The sequence below is a fragment of the Stegostoma tigrinum genome, chromosome 34, assembly GCF_030684315.1.
Source record: "Stegostoma tigrinum isolate sSteTig4 chromosome 34, sSteTig4.hap1, whole genome shotgun sequence".
Taxonomy (NCBI): domain Eukaryota; kingdom Metazoa; phylum Chordata; class Chondrichthyes; order Orectolobiformes; family Stegostomatidae; genus Stegostoma; species Stegostoma tigrinum.
Genome location: NC_081387.1, coordinates 18,031,727 through 18,052,743, shown reverse-complemented (window position 1 = coordinate 18,052,743; position 21,017 = coordinate 18,031,727). Strand labels below are relative to the sequence as shown.

At 42.8% G+C, this 21,017-nt stretch overlaps 1 protein-coding gene across 1 annotated transcript in view; it reads right to left on the bottom strand.

The window, feature by feature from the left end:
- The window catches only part of LOC125446638 (protein CutA homolog), a 32,775-nt gene extending 21,941 nt beyond the window's left edge, over window positions 1-10,834 (bottom strand). Inside the window, exons 1-2 of the mRNA XM_048520363.2 lie at window positions 10,814-10,834; window positions 4,517-4,595 (exon numbers count right to left, since the gene is read on the bottom strand). Of these exons, the coding sequence (XP_048376320.2) occupies window positions 4,517-4,591 (75 nt within the window). The 5' untranslated portion in view covers window positions 4,592-4,595; window positions 10,814-10,834. The remainder of the gene's footprint in view (window positions 1-4,516; window positions 4,596-10,813) is intronic.
- Window positions 10,835-21,017: the final 10,183 nt, after the last annotated feature.

Here is a 21,017-nt window from a genome sequence, read left to right as displayed (position 1 = left end):
AGGACATCTGCAGGCCATCCCCACCTAACGCCTTGTACATTGGGTGATAATGTGAGGCGCCACTTTGGGGAGAGCACATCACATTCGTTCATGGGAACAGAGAAGCAAAAATAAGGTATTACACCTGGGAAGCACTGACGCTTAGTCTGGGTTCCATCAGGACCACTCAGCTCCTAACCTGAACACGGCATTGGTTTAAACAAATAAAAGAATGAACAACAGAGGAGAGGCACAGGTGAGAAACAGCCCTCGACATCATATAATCCCTACAGTGTGGAACCAGGCCATTGAATTCACACCAACCCCCCATAGAGCATCCCATCCAGACCGACCCCACTACCCTAACCCTGTAACACTGGACTTCACATGGCCATTCCACGTAACCTGCACATTTTTGGACTGTGGGAGGTAATTGGAGCACCCAGAGGAAACCCATGCAGACACAGGGAGAATACGCAAACTCAACACAGACAGTCGCACAAGGACGGAATTGAACCCTGGTCCCTGGTGCTGTGAGGCAGCAGTGCTAACCACTGCGCTACAGTTGACCGAGCATAGCATCAAAAAGCCCAAGCAAGGCTGAAGTCAATGAGAATCAGGGGAATTCTCTCTGCTGGCTGGAGTCATACCCAGCACAAAGGGATATGGTTAGGAGTTCCTCAGGGTATTACCCTCGGACCAAACATCTTCAATTGTTTCAACAAGCTTCCCTCCATCATAAGGTTAGAAGTGAAATACTGACTGATTATTGAACAATGATCAGCACCATTCATTCACAACTCCTCAAGATACTGAAGTAGTCCATGTTCAGATGCAGCAAGGTCTGGACAATATCAAGTTTGGGCTGACAAACGGTAAGCAACATTCATGCCACTCAAGTGCAGGCAATAGACAACAGAAAACCTAACATCAACTTTGGCATTACCACTATCATTAACATCCTGGGGGTTATCACTGACCAATAGCTGAACTGGACTGGCTATATAAACACAATGACTACAAACAGCAGGTCAGAAGTTAAGACTCCTGCAGTGAGTAACTCACCTCCTGATACCCAAAGCCTGTCCATGATCTACAAGACCTAATTCAGGGAGTGTGAAGGAACATTCCCCCCCTTGCTTGGATGAGTGAAACTCCAACAACACAAAGAAAGCTCACTTGACTGGCATCACAATCACATAATCCACCGCCAATGCACAACAGCAGCAGTGTGACCCATTTACAAAGTACACTGGAAGCTCACCAAGGTTCCTTAGACAGTACTCTCCAAACCCAGGACTATTGCCATCTAGAAAGTTAATTGTTACAGAAGCATCACCAGCCCCTGCGACTGCTTTTCTAAGCCTCACCACCCTTTGGAAATATACCGCAATTCTTTTCATGGAATCCTGGGATTCCCTCCCTAAGGACATTATGAGTCTACCTGGAACACATGGGTTGCAGTGGTTTAGAAGGTGGCTCACCACCATCTCCTCAAGGGCAACTGGGTATGGACAACAGATACTAGCTCAGCCAGCAATGCCCACATCTCATGAATTGATTAAAAAAAAAATTGGCATGCTACACTCACATGAGTGAGGAATGTGCATAAGCACACTCACTCTTAAAAAGGAGGAAGCTGCTCTACATCTGACTTAATGGGAACTGCAGATGCTGGAGATTCCAAGATAATAAAATGTGAGGCTGGATGAACACAGCAGGCCAAGCAGCATCTCAGGAGCACAAAAGCTGACGTTTCGGGCCTAGGCCCTTCATCAGAGACTCTCTGATGAAGGGTCTAGGCCCGAAACGTCAGCTTTTGTGCTCCTGAGATGCTGCTTGGCCTGCTGTGTTCATCCAGCCTCACATTTTATTATCTACATCTGACTTACTGGGCACAGAGCTAGGAGGGTGGTGAAAGCAGGGTTTACATTTGTCTTAAGACCATTATCAACCGTAATCTTGTTGAATGGTGGAGTAGATTTGAAGGGCTGAACAGCCTATTCCTGCTCCCACATTCCAAGGCAGCGAATTTATGCAAAGGTTGGGACACAAAATGCTTCAAACCCTGTCTAGCATCAGTTCCAGAGACTGAGCAATCAACAAACCTCATGACAATGCAGCAGTCAGCTACAATCAATGGTGAGTAATCACGCTGTCCAGCAGTGACATTCAATCAAGCAGTTCACACTATCTTCAGGCCCTAGGGGCCTTCAATTATTTAATGAGCAATTAAGCACTACAACAGTGAGTGCAGGTGGCAAGCATACAAACTGCAAACTGCTAACTCAAATCAGAACGAAAATAACAGGAACACACACACACACAGGCAAATTTACACTCAAGGTCAGTAAAATCAACGCATTCATTCCCAGTGCACCTGGTTTGCCACTAATCTGACCTGCCAGTCCATCGCTGAACCACACTCAGTTCTACTTCCCCTAATGGCTCTGGGAGTACTTTATGTTAAGGAGGTTCTGGTTCTGTTTGAAAAGCTTGTTTCCCTACTGCCCAGAAACACGTCTTTTCAAACCTAGGTATAGCATTCAACAAACTCTCTGTCATCATCCAAATAGCCTTCAGAACAATCCTGACAGCCCCATCCCTATCAACATCTATGTTCAACAATGGTTAAGTTCATGAAAAGTTGCTGAAATCAAATCCATCTCAAAAGAGTTGATTCAATCACAGGACCTCTCTTCTTAGCCATACTCGCACCACTCTCTTCTCTCTTTCTCGGGTGTCAGCCATGGCTTTGTTGGTTGCACTCTCCCCTCTTCCAATGGAAACTGGTTTCAAGTCTCACTTCAGAGACTGCAAGCCACAATCTGTGCTATCATGACCAGTGCAGCACCGAGGGAGCTCTGCACTGTCAGAGGTGTTGTCTGCTGGATGAGACGTTGAACTAACTGCCATCCTGAGTGGATGGGAAGATCCCATGATACAAACAGCAACGGAAGAGGCACTCTGGCAAATATTAATCCTTAAGAACACACTCACAAAATCTGATCTTAACTGCTCAATGGAACATGCTCTCTACAGATTGGCCACCTCCATTCCAACATTACCAACTACATTCCAGCTGTACTGTAAATGGCTGTGTTCCTTCCAAATTTCTCTCAACATGCACGGGTATCCATGACCCGTGCGCGGTGGAGTCTTCTGAAAATGAAAGTTAATGCCGCGATTAGTGCAACACATTGGAGTAACTGCACATACACACAGCTTCCAGGGAACGTTGGCTGTGAAACAGTTTGGGATGTCCTGAGGTTGTGAAAGGTGCTAAACAAACACAAGTTCTTGTTTCAGTCTCCTCCCAACTTTCTAATGATTAATGTGACTAGGTCATCTCGTCCACACCACGCTACTGCTCCACCCCCAATCGTCTCAAAACAATGCGCGAGGTCATGCTCACGTTTTTAGTGATCACTTCCTCTTCTCCCAAGTTCCATGCTGGTTGTCCGAACATCTGCACTCTAACAATGACAGACTGAAGCAAGAGAAATCCAGACCCGATTCACTGCTGATTTTCAGAATATAACGCTTACACTTATTTAACCGTCATTGACTAGTTTATTTCAAATAAACAGATCTCTTTTTGGCACAGCACTACAAACAAATTAAAAAATTGCAGTATGTACAGCACAGAAACGGGCTGGGATGTGTGATATTTATCCTGTCACCCCTTTTCAGTACCTCCTATTCCTTCCTCATGTAGCTATGTGCCTTCAAATGTAATCAAGGCTAATTGCCTCAACCACAGTCATCTGACAATAAAGGCAAGTAAGATTAAATGTCTCCTTCACTCTTCATAGAATCATAGTATGGAAACAGGCCATTTGGCCCAACAAGTCCACACTGCCCCTCCGAAGAGCATCCCACCCAGACCTATTCCCCTACCCCTGTATTTCCCATGTCTAACACACCTAACCTAAACATCCTTGGGCATTATGGGCAACTTAGCATGGCTAATCCACCGACCGTGCACATCTTTGGACTATGGGAGGAAACCCATGCAGGTACAGGGAGAATGTGCAAACTCCACGCAGACAGTCGCCAGAGGCTGGAATCGAACCCGGGTCTCTGGCACTGTGAGGCAGCAGTGCTAACCACTGAGCCAGAGTGCTGCCCTTAAAATCTTCACTATCTACTATTGCAGGATTTGAACCCACAGTTTTAGCATAAGATCCTGGCATTATTAGTCCATGGCCATTGCCACCACACCAGCTATCCACCACAATCTCCGCCACATTTCTTATTTTTGTATTCATGGTTGACCATTTTATGTTTATAGTCCCTAATTTTGGTATCGCCTGTTGAAAAATGGAGGTATCTGCCGCCAGCGGGGATAATTGAACACTTTCAGAATTTTAAAAGGCTCACTTGTCAGCTTTCCCTTCCAGGGAAGTGTTCATTGAAAGAGGGTGAAGTGGAAGGAGGGGTGTACGGAAATAAGAGGCACTGTTAAGTTTTATCCCTGAGTTTGAGAGAGGAGATAAGTGTATCACAGTATAAAAGGGAAAAGGAAAGAACTTACAAGCATCGTGGCTCTGAAGGGGCTGTGTTTGAGGTTTAGTCTCATGCTGCCCAGCAGCTGACTGAAGTCACGCATTCCCCTGTGCAGACAGACACCAGAGAAGAGGTGTTGGAAACAGGCACCGACGGAACTCTCTTATAGAACAGCAGGCGCGCAGGAGGCTGGTCAGCCCATTGAGCCTGTGTTGGCTCATTCAGAAGATGCTCTACCTTCAAGGCCAGCACTCGACTGCAGCACTGCAGGAGTGCTGCAGTGTCAGATGTGCCTTCTCTCAGTAGAGGTTTTACACCAAGGGTCTGTCTAGCCTCTCAGGTGGATGGACATGATTCTACCACAATGTTCTGTCAGGGCTTTCTCACCAGTATATGGTCAATATTTATCACAAAAACAGAGTTCCTGATCATTATCATACTGTTGTCCATGGCAGTCTACTGTGACACACTAAAACAGCATCAACTCTCCGCAAAAGTAATTCATCAGTTGTAAGGTATTTTAGAAACATGCTACTTAGCAGCAGGAGTAGACCATTTGGCCGTTCAAGCCTGCTCTTCCATTCGATAAGACCATGGCAGATCTGACTGTGGCCTTAAACCTCACGTTCCTGTATGCTGCCTAGAACCCTCAGTACCCTGTCCATGAAAACTCTAACTGAGCTGTGAAAGTACTTGATAATTCCACCTCCATCACTTTCTTCAGGAGGGAATTTCTCAAAATAACAGCGCCTTGGAGAGAGGCAAAGAACTCCTTTCGAACTCAAAAGGAAGACTTCTTAGTCAAACTGCATTCCTCAATTCTCATCTTCCCCACAAGGGAACATATTGGGAGGCAGTGGTGTAGTGGTAATGTCACTGTACAGGGAAAACCAGAGCTTGTGTTCTGGGGACAGGCGTTTAAATCTCACCATGGCAGACAGTGAAATTTGAATTTAATAAAAGTCATGTAACTACAGCCAACCGTCATTAAAAGAAGAACCCATCTGGCTCACTAACGTCCTTTAGTGAGTGAAATCTGCTCCCATCATTGATGTGGCCTAGATGTGATACCAGACTCACTGCTGACTGCCCAGCAGCTGACTGAAGTCACACATTCCCCTGTGCAGACAGACACCAGAGAAGAGGTGTTGGAAACAGGCACCGACAGAACTCTCTTACAGAACAGCAGGCGCACGGAAGGAGGCTGATCAGCCTACTGAGCCTGTGCTGGCTCATTTAGAAGATGCTCTACATTCAAGGCCAGCACTGGACAATGCAGTTGACTCGAGTGTCCTCTGGGAAATCAGGGATGAGCTGTAAATGCTATCCTAACTGGCATCCCCAAGAACCGCTGTAAATGCTATCCTAACTGGCATCCCCAAGAACCATGTACGCTGATGGATGGGAGAGCTACTCCTTTTTTTTCAGGTTTTCTTTTCAGTGCTGGAGTTGATTTCCACGATTTTTTTGCAGCAGTAACTAATGCTTTCTAAGTTTTTGTTTTGTTTTCGAAACTTTAAAACAAAAGATCAAAAACAACAACACTTTAAACAGTAGGAGAGAGAGCAGGAGTTTCGCAGCAGACAATGATGGAGGTCAGAGGACTGCCCTAAGGTTCATCAAAAAGACTCTAGGGGCAACCTTTTCATGCAGTGGGTGGTGCGTGTATGGAATGAACTGCCAGAGGAAGTGGTGGAGGCTGGTACAATGACAACATTTAAAAGGCATCTGAATGGGTATACGAAAAGGAAAGGTTTAGAGGGATATGGGCCAAATGTGGGGAAATGGGACTAGATTACTTTAGGATATCTGGTCGGCATGGACAAGCTGGACCAAAGGATCCTTTTCCACGCAATCAAGCTCTGAGGCTAAGTTTTTAAAAAAATTCTCCCAGTCAAGTGCCCTGGGCACCTATGGTTCTTTGATAAGTACTGAGTCTTGAAAGACACTGTACAAATGCAAGTCTTCATTTGATTCTTTCATTCGTTTGGATAGTGATCGGGTTATGCTGAGAGATGACAATGAAATGAATGATCAGTTGGATTGTCTGTTCTTAACTGACCAGGATACCAGCCAAGCATTGAACGTCGATTTTTTTTACAGCTAACTTGAAGAGGCTGACAGGACCTTGGTTTAGCAGGTCATCCAGCAGCACCCCCTCCCCTGGCATGGAGATGAAGTGATGGCCCAGACTGTCTACTCAAGTCCTTGAGTGAGGATCAAAATCACTAAATTCTGTTTCAGAAAGTTACACTAGAAACTGGCCTTTATATTGTCCAGAATACTAAAAGCGAGTTGTCTGACCAGTCAAGAACACATAATATAGAAGATATGCTCCAGGCTATATAAGTGATCCGATGGAGGTGTTTAAATTGATTATGGGAATCAAAAGGGTTTCCACCAGCGTGAGACATCCAAAGTCAGGGGTACTATCTTAAAATTGGAGACAGGCTAACCTTCGATGACATCCAGGCCTCAGCTGATAGTGTTGTAAATAGCATTCATGCCACATAAATCCAAGAAACAAATCATCAGACAGAATCTAACCTTCTCCCCTCGACATTCAATGTCATGACCACTGCTGAATCTTCCACTATCAACATCCTGGGGGCTACCACTGACCAGAAACTGAACTGGACTGGCTGCATAAATGCTGTGATTACACGAGCAAGCCTAAGGTAAGAACTCTGCAGAAAGCTGACATTTCGGGTCATTTCTGAAGAAGGGTCTTGACCTGAAACGTCTGATTTCCTGTTCCCCTGATGCTGCTATACCTGTGTTCATCCAGCTCCACACCTTGTTTTAGCAGATTCTCCAGTGTCGGCAGTTCCTACCATCTTGGTGATGATGGAGAGTTGTGTTTGTATTGGAAGCCTGTGACTAGCAGTGTGCCACGGGAATGGGTGCTGGGATGCTTGCTGTTTGGTATTTACACAGAGGTCCTGAATGTGAATGTAGAAGGTATAGTTACCATGTCTGCAGATGACACAAAAATTGTTGGTGTTGTGATACTGAAGAGGATGGTCTCATGCTCCAGTTTGATATTGATTAGCTGGTAAATTGGGCAGAGCAATGACAGACAGAATTTAATCCCAATAAGTGGGAGGTGATGCATTTTGCAAGGTTGAGTAAGTGAAGGATAACGCAATGAATGATAGTTCCCTTGTGAGGAACAAAGGGATAAATTCCTGAAGGTGTCAGCACAGGTAGACAAGGTGGTGAATAAGATGCACAAAATACTTCACTTCTTTAGCTGGGATATGGAATATACTTATTACAACTTTACAAAACATTGGTTCGGCTGCAGTTGGAATACTATGCACAGTTCTGCTCATCACACTATCAGAAGGACATGATTGCACTAGAAAGGGTGCAAAGGAGATTCACCAGGATATTGCCTGGGATTAAAAACCCAGTTACAAAGACAGACTGCATAGGCCTTGGAACAGAAGAGGCTGAGGGGGGAATTAGATTAGATTAGATTCCCTAGAGTGTGGAAACAGGCCCTACGGCCCAACAAGTCCACACTGCCCCTTGAAGCATCCCACCCAGACCGATCCCCCTATAACCCACACACCCCTGAACAATATGGGCAATTTAGCATGGCCAATCCGCCTAGCCTGCTCATCTTTGGACTGTGGGAGGCAACCAGAGCACCCAAAGGAAACCCACGCAGACACGGGAAAAATGTGCAACACAGACAGTCACCCAAGGCGGGAATCGAATCCAGGTTCCTGGAGCTGTGAGGCTGCAGTGCTGACGACTGACCCACCGGATTTGACTGATGTGTACAAAATTATGAGACATATACACAGGATAAGAGCATGAGAACTTTTTCCTCATTGCAGAAGAGCTGACGGCACAAATTTAAGATGAAGAATAAGTGGTTCAGAGGAAATTAACCATTAATGAAGCATCTGCATGAGCACTATAAATACCAGAGTATAGAAGGCTATGGACCAAGTGAAGGTAAAAAGAAGTTGCGTAGTTTGGTGTTTATTGGTCAATATACGGGGGATGTGATGACCTCATGATATTATTGCTGTACGATTAATCCAGAAATTCAGCAAAGTTCTGTGGACCCAGGTTTGAATCTACCACGGCAAATGGTGGGCGTTGAATTCAACAAATAAATATCTGGAATTAAGAATCAACTGATGACCAGAAAACCATTGCAGATTGATAGCAAATGCCCCATCTGGCTCATTAATGTCCTTTAGGGAAGGAAATTTGTCATTCTAACCTGGTCTGGCTGATATCAGATGCCAGACCTGGAGCATTGTGGCTGACTCCCAAGTGAATTGCCAGCAAGCCACTGAGTTGTATCAACTGCTACAAAATCTCAAAGAAGAAATGAAACCAGACAGATCACTCGGCATCAATCTAAGCACTGGAAAAAACAATGGCAAAAACAGACCTGTCAACTCTGCCAAGTCCTCCCTGCTAACACAGAGTAATAAAAACAGGCCCTTTAATCCAACCTGTCCACGCCAAACATAATCCTAAACTTAACTAGCCCCAGCACATATTGCTCCAAACCCTTCCTATTCGTGTACTTATCCAAATGTCTTTTAAATGTTATGAGTATACCCACATCCACCTCTTCCACTAGAAGTTCATTCTACACGTGAACCGCTCTTTGTGTGAAAAATTTGCCCTTGCTGTCTTTTTTAAATCTTACTCCTCTCATCTTAAAAACGTGTCCCCAGTCTTTAAATCCCTGATCCTACAGAAGAGACAACTACCTCTGACTCTATCTATACCTGTCATTATTTTGTAAACTTCTATAAGGTCACCTCTCAATCTCCTATGCTCCAGTGAAAAATGTCCCAGTCTATCCAGTCTTTCTTTACAACTGAAACCTTCCATACCCAACAATAACCTGGTAAATCTCTCCAGAACCCTCTCCAACTTAATAGTATCCTTCCTACAACTGTTCACAATGTTTCAGCTGTCGTCTGAACTAATGCATTGCATAGCTTAATGGGCACAGATGCTAGTTTTTTTGTGATTCGCACACAAGGATTCTTAAGTCCATCTATTCTGCAGCTTTCTGCAGTCTTTCTCCATTTAAATAGTTTTCATTTCCTCTATTCTTCTTGTTGAAGTGTAAAAGCCTTACATTTTCCTACACGAAATTGCATCTGCCAAGATTTTGCCTGTTCACTTAACCTGCCGATATCCCGCTGCAGACTCTTCATCATCCTTACCCCCTCCCACTTCTTTTGGTTTCCAGCACAAACCTGGCGACAAAAATTCACTTTCCTCATCCAAGTCAGTAATATATTTTGCAAAGGATCACAGTCAGACTGGTACCATGAAGGGGATATCACATATTTCAAATTTATTCAAATTCTTTGAAGCTGGGAGATTGACTAATTAATAGAAGACAAAGATTTGGAATAAGGGAGCTACTTTCAGGATGACAGCCCCAAACTAGTACAGTACCAGAGGGTTCAGTGTTGGGGCCACAATGGTTTACTGGTGTCATGCAGACAAATATAAATTAATGACAGAAGTTACAAAATAGCAAAAATTTCAAGTATTCAAAGCCCTTTCATCTTGCCTGGACTACTGGGTCACATGGCAATACAACACTGCAATCACTCAGATCAGAGGGAAACATAAACCCACTGATCCTGGGAGGCATGCCTCCTGACCTTGGGGAACATACCACACTTACACTGACATTAGGGAACATATCCTCTGATTGGGGGCGGGGGCATACACACTGACCCTGGAAAAATATACACACTCCCGACCCTGGGGAACATACACCCTGACCTTGGGGGACATATCCCCTGATCTTGGAGTACATGCTTCTTGACCATGGGAGACATAACCCCCTCTGGCCCTGGGGCGGTGGAATAGCCCCCTCTGGCCCTGGGGGAACACAGCCACTCCCCCACCTCCTCTGGCCCTGGGGGGGAACATAACCCCCTCTGACACTGGGAGGGGGACGGAGTTACGTTCACACCCCCCCCCCCAGGGCCACAGCAAGTGTGGGGTGAATCCCCTCTGACCCGGGTGGGGATGGAGCATAACCCTCTCTGACCCTGGGGTGGGGATGGAGCATAACCCTCTCTGACCCTGGGGTAGGGACGTGGAACATAACCCCCTCTGACCCTGGGGGTTGGGCACAGCCGCCCCCGCCCCCACTAGCCTTCGGGGATACTGGCCCCTCACACGAAGCCTGGGTACATACCCCAATGCCCAGACCCTCCCACAGTCACTGTTACGATCTATTTACCATCTCTCAGTGTATTATTGCACCGACTCTGATGGTTTTTGAACTGAAACTCCGGCTCAGGCCTCACACACTCACCCGCTGCCGCACCTCCCACACGTCACCGCGCACTGCGTCAGAAACACGTGACCGGGGAGGCGGGTCAGAGAGAGAGAGAGAGGTAATGAACAGTGTACAGGGACTATATACTATATAGAGAGAGAGAGAGGGTACAGAGACTATACAATATACAGAGAGAGACAGGGTACAGAGACTACACAATATACAGAGAGAGACAGGGTACAGAGACTGTACAATATACAGAGAGAGACAATGTACAGAGACTATACAATATACAGACAGAGACAATGTACAGTGTACAGAGACTATACAATATACAGAGAGAGACAATGTACAGTGTACAGAGACTATACAATATACAGAGAGAGACAATGTACAGAGACTATACAATATACAGAGAGAGAGTGTACAGAGACTATACAATATACAGAGAGAGACTATACAATATACAGAGAGAGACAATGTACAGTGTACAGAGACTATACAATATACAGAGAGAGAGACAATGTACAGTGTACAGAGACTATACAATATACAGAGAGAGACAGTGTACAGAGACTATACAATATACAGAGAGAGAGACAATGTACAGTGTACAGAGACTATACAATATACACAGAGAGACAGTGTACAGAGACTGTACAATATACAGAGAGACAAAATGTACAGTGTACAGAGACTATAGAATATACAGAGAGAGAGACAATGTACAGTGTACAGAGAGACTATACAATATACAGAGAGAGAGACAATGTACAATGTACAGAGACTATACAATATACAGAGAGAGTGACAATGTACAGTGTATAGAGACTATACAATATACAGAGAGAGACAATGTACAGGGAATATACAATATGCAGAGGGAGACAATGTACTGTGTACAGAGACTATACAATATACAGAGAGAGACAATGTACAGAGACTATACAATATACAGAGACAATGTACAGTGTACAGAGAGACTATACAATATACACAGAGAGAGAGAGACAATGTACAGTGTACAGAGAGACTATACAATATACAGAGAGAGAGACAATGTGCAGTGTACAGAGAGACTATACAATATACAGAGAGAGAGACAATGTACAGTGTACAGAGAGACTATACAATATACAGAGAGAGAGACAATGTGCAGTGTACAGAGAGACTATACAATATACAGAGACAATGTACAGTGTACAGAGAGACTATACAATATACAGAGAGAGAGACAATGTACAGTGTACAGAGAGACTATACAATATACAGAGAGAGACAACGTACAGTGTACACAGACTATACAATATACAGAGAGAGACAGTGTACAGAGACTATACAATATACAGAGAGAGACAATGTACAGAGACTATACAATATACAGAGAGAGAGACAATGTACAGTGTACAGAGAGACTATACAATATACAGAGAGAGAGACAATGTACTGTGTACAGAGACTATACAATATACAGAGAGAGAGAGAGACAATGTATGGTGTACAGAGACTATACAATATACATAGAGACAGAGACAATGTACAGCGTACAGAGAGACTATACAATATACAGAGAGAGAGACCATGTACAATGTACAGAGACTATACAATATACAGAGAGAGAGACAATGTACAGTGTACTGAGAGACTATACAATATACAGAGGGAGAGACAACGTACAGTGTACAGAGACTATACAATATACAGAGAGAGAGACAATGTACAGTGTACAGAGTCTATACAATATACAGAGAGAGACAATGTACAGTGTACAGAGACTATACAATATACAGAGAGAGAGACAATGTACAGTGTACAGAGACTATACAATATACAGAGAGAGACAGTGTACAGAGACTATACAATATACAGAGAGAGACAATGTACAGTGTACAGAGACTATACAATATACAGAGAGAGAGACAATGTACAGTGTACAGAGAGACTATACAATATACAGAGAGAGAGATAATGTACAGTGTACAGAGACTATACAATATACAGAGAGAGTGACAGTGTACAGTGTACAGAGAGACTATACAATATACAGAGAGAGAGACAATGTACAGTGTACAGAGACTATACAATATACAGAGAGAGAGACAATGTACAGTGTACAGAGACTATACAATATACAGAGAGAGACAACGTACAGTGTACAGAGACTATACAATATACAGAGAGAGAGACAATGTACAGACAGACTATACAATATACAGAGAGAGAGACAATGTACTGTGTACAGAGACTATACAATATACAGAGAGAGAGAGAGACAATGTACGGTGTACAGAGACTATACAATATACATAGAGACAGAGACAATGTACAGTGTACAGAGAGACTATACAATATACAGAGAGAGAGACCATGTACAATGTACAGAGACTATACAATATACAGAGAGAGACAATGTACAGTGTACTGAGAGACTATACAATATACAGAGAGAGAGACAACATACAGTGTACAGAGACTATACAATATACAGAGAGACAGAGACAATGTACAGTGTACAGAGAGACTATACAATATACAGAGAGAGAGACCATGTACAATGTACAGCGACTATACAATATACAGAGAGAGACAATGTACAGTGTACAGAGAGACTATACAATATACAGAGAGAGAGACAATGTACAGTGTACAGAGAGACTATACAATATACAGAGAGAGAGACAACGTACAGTGTACAGAGACTATACAATATACAGAGAGAGTGACAGTGTACAGTGTACAGAGACTGTACAATATACAGAGAGAGACAATGTACAGTGTACAGAGAGACTATACAATATACAGAAGGAGAGAGAGGTAATGTATAGTACACAGAGGGATAATGTACATTAATCAAAGAGAGGCTGTACAAGAGACACAGAAAGAGACTACAATATACAGAGAGAGACAATGTCAGTTGTACAGAGACAATAAACAGTATAGAGAGACAATGTACACTAATCAAAGCAAGACTATACAATATACAGAGAGACCTTACGGTATACAGTGAGAGAGACAATTGCACTGGTAGAAAGAGACACTGTACAATGTACAGAGACAAAAACCCGCTCATGTACAGAGAGAATGTACAGTTTACAGAGAAAGAGAGACAATGTACACTGCATAAAGAGAGACTATACAATATACAGATAGAGACTGTACAGCATACAGAAAGAGACAATGCACACTATACAAAGAGAGACTATACAATATACAGAGCGAGACTGTAAAATACACAGAGAGAGAATGTCCAGTATACAGAGAGAGTGTATAGTATACAGAGGGGCATTTAAATATACAGAGACGGAGAGAATGTATAATACACAGAGAGAGGGGCACTGTACAATATACAGAGAGGGAGACAGAATGTACAATGTACGGAGAGAATATTCAATTTACAGAAAGGGACTGAACCATATACCGGTACGGACGCTGAACAGTATAGAGAAAACGAGAAACTGTACAACATACAGGCAGAGAGACAGTTTACAATGTACAGAGAGACAGAATGTGCAATATACAGAGAGGGAGAGAATGTAAGGTATACAGAGAAAGTATACAATCCACAAAGAGAGAGGCTGTACAATGTACAGAAAGAGAGAATGTACAGTATACAGAAAGGAATGTACAATATAAAGAGACAGACTGTACAAAATACAGAGACAGAAAGAATGTACAGCATGCAGATAGAGACTGTACAATATACAGAGACGGGGAGAATGTAGAGCATACATAGAGAGTGTACAATACACGGAGAGAGACTGCACAGTATACAGAGAGAGAGAAAACATTCAGCATGCAGAGAGAGAATGTACAATACACAAAAAGAGAAAACATACAATATACAGAGAAAGATGTGCAGTATAAAGAGTGGCACGGTGGCTCAGTGGTTAGCACTGCTGCTCCACAGGTTCGATTCCACCCTTGGGCGACTGTGTGGAGTTTGCACATTCTCCCTGTGTCTGCGTGGGTTTCCTCTGGGTGCTCTGGTTTTCTCCCACATTCCAAAGATGTGCGGGCTACGTAGATTGGCTATGCTATTTTACCAGTGTTCAGGGATGTGTAGACTCAGATGGGTTATCGGGGGATGGGTGTGGATGGGTTGCTCTGAGGTTCAATGTGGACTTGTTGGGCCAAAGAGCCTGTTTCCACACTATAGGGATTCAATGATATCTATGATAAGAGAGAGACAATGTGCAATACACAAAGAGAGAATGTACAGTATACAGAGAGAGACTATACAATATACAGATAGGGAAAATTCTCATTATACAGAGAGAATGTACAGTATACAGAGAGAGGATTTACAATATACAGAAAGAGAGACTGTACAATATACAGAGACAGGCTGTATAATATACAGAGAGAGAAAACATGCAACATAAAAACAGAGATTGTTCAATATACAGAGACTGTACACTGTGCTGAGACAGATAGAGAGAGAGACTGTAAAATATCAAGATGGAACGAGGCACTGTGCAATATACGGAGAGGGAGACAGACTGCACAATATACAGGGCGGCGGGGTGAGGGATGGAGAGACAGAGAGAGAAGGAGATGGTATAGTGTACAGAGAGGGAGTGTACCATATACAGAAAGAGATTGTACAATAGATATACAGAAACAATGCACAGTATACAGAAAAAGATTGTACAATATACAAAGAGGGAAAGCACAGCATACAGATAGAGTGTGTAAAATATACAGAGATAGACAATATACAATATACAGAGACAAAGAGAATGTACAATGTACAGAGAGAGAGACTGTCCAATATACAAAGAGAGCGAATGTCCAATACACCGCGAGAGATTGTGCAATGTACAGAGTCACTTTACAATATACAGAAAGAGAGAACATGCAATGTACAGAGAGAGTGTACAATATACAGAGAGAGACAGTACAATGTTCACAGAAAGACACTGTACTATACATATGAAAGTGAGAGAATGTACAATATACAGAGACAGAGTGTACAATATACAGAGAAAGCGAATATACAATATACAGTGAGAGAATCTATAATGTACAGAGGGAGTGAGAGAGAAAGACTTGACAATATTCAAAGAGAGAGACTGTAAAATATACAGAGAGAGACATCATATAATGTGTGAGAGGAAAAGACTGTAGAATATACAGAGAGAAACACTACAATATACAGAGGGAGATAAAGTTTACAATAAAGTGAGAGAGACACTACAATATACAGAGGGAGATAAAGTTTACAATAAAGAGTGAGAGAGACACTACAATATACAGAGGGAGATAAAGTTTACAATAAAGAGTGAGAGAGACACTACAATATACAGAGGGAGATAAAGTTTACAATAAAGTGAGAGAGACACTACAATATACAGAGGGAGATAAAGTTTACAATAAAGAGTGAGAGAGACACTACAATATACAGAGGGAGATAAAGTTTACAATAAAGTGAGAGAGACACTACAATATACAGAGGGAGATAAAGTTTACAATAAAGAGTGAGAGAAACACTACAATATACAGAGGGAGATAAAGTTTACAATAAAGTGAGAGAGACACTACAATATACAGAGGGAGATAAAGTTTACAATAAAGTGAGAGAGACACTACAATATACAGAGGGAGATAAAGTTTACAATAAAGAGTGAGAGAGACACTACAATATACAGAGGGAGATAAAGTTTACAATAAAGTGAGAGAGAAACACTACAATATACAGAGGGAGATAAAGTTTACAATAAAGTGAGAGAGACACTACAATATACAGAGGGAGATAAAGTTTACAATAAAGTGAGAGAGACACTACAATATACAGAGGGAGATAAAGTTTACAATAAAGAGTGAGAGAGACACTACAATATACAGAGGGAGATAAAGTTTACAATAAAGTGAGAGAGACACTACAATATACAGAGGGAGATAAAGTTTACAATAAAGTGAGAGAGACACTACAATATACAGAGGGAGATAAAGTTTACAATAAAGTGAGAGAGACACTACAATATACAGAGGGAGATAAAGTTTACAATAAAGAGTGAGAGAGACACTACAATATACAGAGGGAGATAAAGTTTACAATAAAGTGAGAGAGACACTACAATATACAGAGGGAGATAAAGTTTACAATAAAGAGTGAGAGAGACACTACAATATACAGAGGGAGATAAAGTTTACAATAAAGAGTGAGAGAAACACTACAATATACAGAGGGAGATAAAGTTTACAATAAAGTGAGAGAGACACTACAATATACAGAGGGAGAAAAGTTTACAATAAAGAGTGAGAGAGACACTACAATATACAGAGGGAGATAAAGTTTACAATAAAGTGAGAGAGACACTACAATATACAGAGGGAGATAAAGTTTACAATAAAGTGAGAGAGACACTACAATATACAGAGGGAGATAAAGTTTACAATAAAGTGAGAGAGACACTACAATATACAGAGGGAGATAAAGTTTACAATAAAGTGAGAGAGACACTACAATATACAGAGGGAGATAAAGTTTACAATAAAGAGTGAGAGAGACACTACAATATACAGAGGGAAATAAAGTTTACAATAAAGTGAGAGAGACACTACAATATACAGAGGGAGATAAAGTTTACAATAAACAGTGAGAGAGACACTACAATATACAGAGAGAGAGGAACGAAAACAAAGTTGCTGGAAAAGCTCAGCAGGTCTGGCAGCAACTGTGGAGGAGAAAACAGAGTTAACGTTTCGGGTTCAGTGACTCTTCATCAGAACTGATGGTGGCTGGGAAAACATCAGTTTACATGCAGAAAATAGGGAGGTGGATGGGGTAGGGAGTAAACGACAGGATAGAGCCCAAAGAGAGAGAAAGACAGTTGGACAGACAAAGGAGTTTCTAATGATCAGGCTGGGAGGGTGAATAGTTGTTATGGGGACTGTTGGTGACTAACAACAGGGGGTGTATAATGGCAGGTTGTATGGTAACAAGGCCTGGTGTGTGGGGTGGGGGGCTGGGACATGGGGCAGTTTGGGCCCTAAAATAATTGAACTCAATATTGAGTCCAGAGGGCTGAAGGGTCCCCAAGCAGAAAATGAGGTGTTGTTCCTCCAGCTTGTGCTGGACTTCAAAGGAAGACGTGAAGAAGGTAGTCTGCCTGGAACAACCATGAGCTGAAGACACAGCAGCCAGTGGGCTCCCAATTAAAACTGGAATAATGTGCAAGAGTCCAGAACTGGATGGGTGCACATACTTCAGAAGGTTGCAGTGCTGGAGGAGATTACAGAGATGGGGCTGAATGTGACCGTGGCCGGGACTGGAGACGAGGACATGAGTGTTAAATTTGCATTACTGGACCAGGAGCTAATGCAGGTGATTAACCACCAGAGCTGGTCAGTGAATGGGAGTCAGTGTGAATGACGATATAGGCAGTGAATTTGACATGCAACAGCAGCCCAGTTTTTTATTACAGAAATAAAAGGTCCTTCTCGTGTCTCTGAAACATTCAGCTGCTTGGAAATTTAAAATAAAAGTCACCAAGTCTCAACTGTTGACTGCGTTGTCAAAATGTCCGGAGAGTTATACTAATATATGGAAATATTCGCAAATACATGCAGAAACATGGTCCTTTTTAAAGTATGTTTTCCTACACTCTTTAGATTTACTTTGAAAGTAGTGTGAGAGGAAAGCAGCCTGTTGTAGCAGAGAACCTGTGCTTGAAGACTGAGCTGGTCAGTTCTGAAATAACGTGGAGCATTCATCAGAGAGTAGGAGCTGAATAGCAAACTGCTCTCAGTTTGCTATTGACACTATGACATTGAGATCCCATTGGGGAGGGTTCGGGGGGAACAGAATGCCATGAGATGGGAGGAAGAGAAGTAAAAAATCGCAGGTGCTTCCACTGCAATAAAATAGGGCACATGCAGTCGTGGTGCTTTAAAAAAAAAGCACTGGGAAGATAGATGTGAGAAAACCGAGGTGTAGGATATGGCCATGTGGGTATGTTGATTCAAACAAAAATTGACCAGTAGATGATTAGATTAGATTACGTACAGTGTGGAAACAGGCCCTTCAGCCCAACAAGCCCACACCACCCCTTGAAGCATCCCACCCAGACCCATCCACCTATAACCCACACACCCCTGAACACTACGGAAAATTTAGCTTGGCTAATCCACCTAGCCTGCACATCTGTAGACTGTGGGAGGAAGCCAGTGCACCCGGAGGGAACCCACGCAGACGCGGGGAGAATGTGCAAACTCCACACAGGCAGTTGCCTGAGGCTGGAATTGAACCCAGGTCTCTATTGCTGTGAGGCTGTACTGCTCACCACTGAACCACCATGCCGCCCCTAGAGCTAGTGAGGTGTTTACATCACTATCAGAGGAGTTATCTGGGGAGTATGAGGTGATGAACAAAATCATCCTAATTGCGTACGGGTTAGTGCCAGAAATCTACTGGCAACAATAAGGGAACATATTAGAATTTGAAAGAATCAAACAAAGTAATTTTTAAAATTCACTCATGGGATGACAGTGTCACTGGCTGGGTCAGCATTTAATACCCATCCCTAATTGTCCAGAGGGCAGTTAAGAATCACCCACATTGCTGTGGGTCTGGAGTCACATGTAGGCCAGACCGGGTAAGGATGGCAATTTCCTTCCCTAACGAACATCAGTGAGCCAGATGGGCATTCTCCAACAGTCAATAATTGTTTCATCGTCATCATTAGACCTTTAATTCCAGATTATTTTAACTAAATTCCAATTCCACCCTCAGCCATGGTGAGATTCAGCCTGGGTCCTCAGAACACTACCTGGACCTCTGGATTAATAGGGTAGTGATCATACCACTAGGCCATCACCTCCCTTCTGCTTGGTGGATAATAGCCATTGAAAATATTCGAGGCATGTGATGCTTTTAGAGAGAAATTATTTTGGAGGAGTTCAAAAATTCACTTCCTAAAGCAGTGAGAACTCATGTGGAATAGCAGAGAGTTAAAACTGCAGGATTAGCAGCAGAAATGGCAGGCAATTCTGAGTTAGTTCATAAATCAAAATTTGGCTCCTGACATCAGTTTCAATCTGTGAGAGATAGAAATTGGGGAAAAGAGAAATCCACAGGAGGTAAAGCAAAAGGAGACCCCATTCAAAATAGTAACGATAGTTTACCGCAGCATAGAAAGGAAACCCGTGAGGGAGAAAGAGGAGTAAAACTCTTCAGGTATTTTTACTGTAATGAAGTAGGCCTCATGAAGCAGCATTGGTTAAAAAACAGTGGGAAGATGGATGTGGGAAACAGGACACGCCATTGGGGTTTGTTAAAGTGGCAAAGGAAAGGCAAGCAAAAGAGTTGCAAAAGAAATGTGGTGAGAGATGAGAAGATGTGCAATTCAGAAGGAGTATTGATAGAAAAGGTTATAGTATGTGGAATTCATGGTGAGACGAGAAGTGAAGTGGTGGTAGGAGTCAAAGAGAAATTCTCTGTTCTGGAATTACTGTTTTTATCTTGGTAATGATATGGCTGGATCATAAGCAATGTCTGAGATAATAAAGTGTGAAGCTGGATGAACACAGCATGCCAAGCAGCATCCCAGGAGCACAAAAGCTGACGTTTCGGGCCTAGACCCTTCATCAGAGAGCCTCTCTGATGACCTACTGGTACCCCAAACCCGCAACGTCAGCTTTTATGCTCCTGAGATGCTGCTTGGCCTGCTGTGTTCATCCAGCTTCACACTTTATTATCTTGGATTCTCCAGCATCTGCAGTTCCCATTATCACAAGCAATGTTTACTGTGCTTGAAGTCATTGGGAGATCAGGCAACTGAAGTGTCACAGGCAAGATATCCTAGTATTTTTCCTGACTGTGTGGCAACAAGGTCACAATGCCGAAGGTCGAAACAGGAGGGACAATCAAAAAGCAAAAACAAGGAAGGTGAAATTCATCTGAGATAATGGGAACTGCAGATGCTGGAGATTCCAAGATAATAAAATGTGAGGCTGGATGAACACAGCAGGCATGCTGCTTGGCCTGCTGTGTTCATCCAGCCTCACATTTTATTATCTTAGGTGAAATTCATCTGTCAGGATCTGCTTTTGATCAAATGGCTGAGGAGAAACAATAACAGATGGAGAACAAAGTAGACACTTTTAATTCAGAGAAGTTAGCCAAATTGCAAAGAGAGATGGAAAGATGAAGCAGTTGTCTCAAAAAGTATACACAGAAGAAGAATCGTAGTGAATCCCAGAATGCTACTATCTTAAAAACGAAGTCTTGATGAGGAAT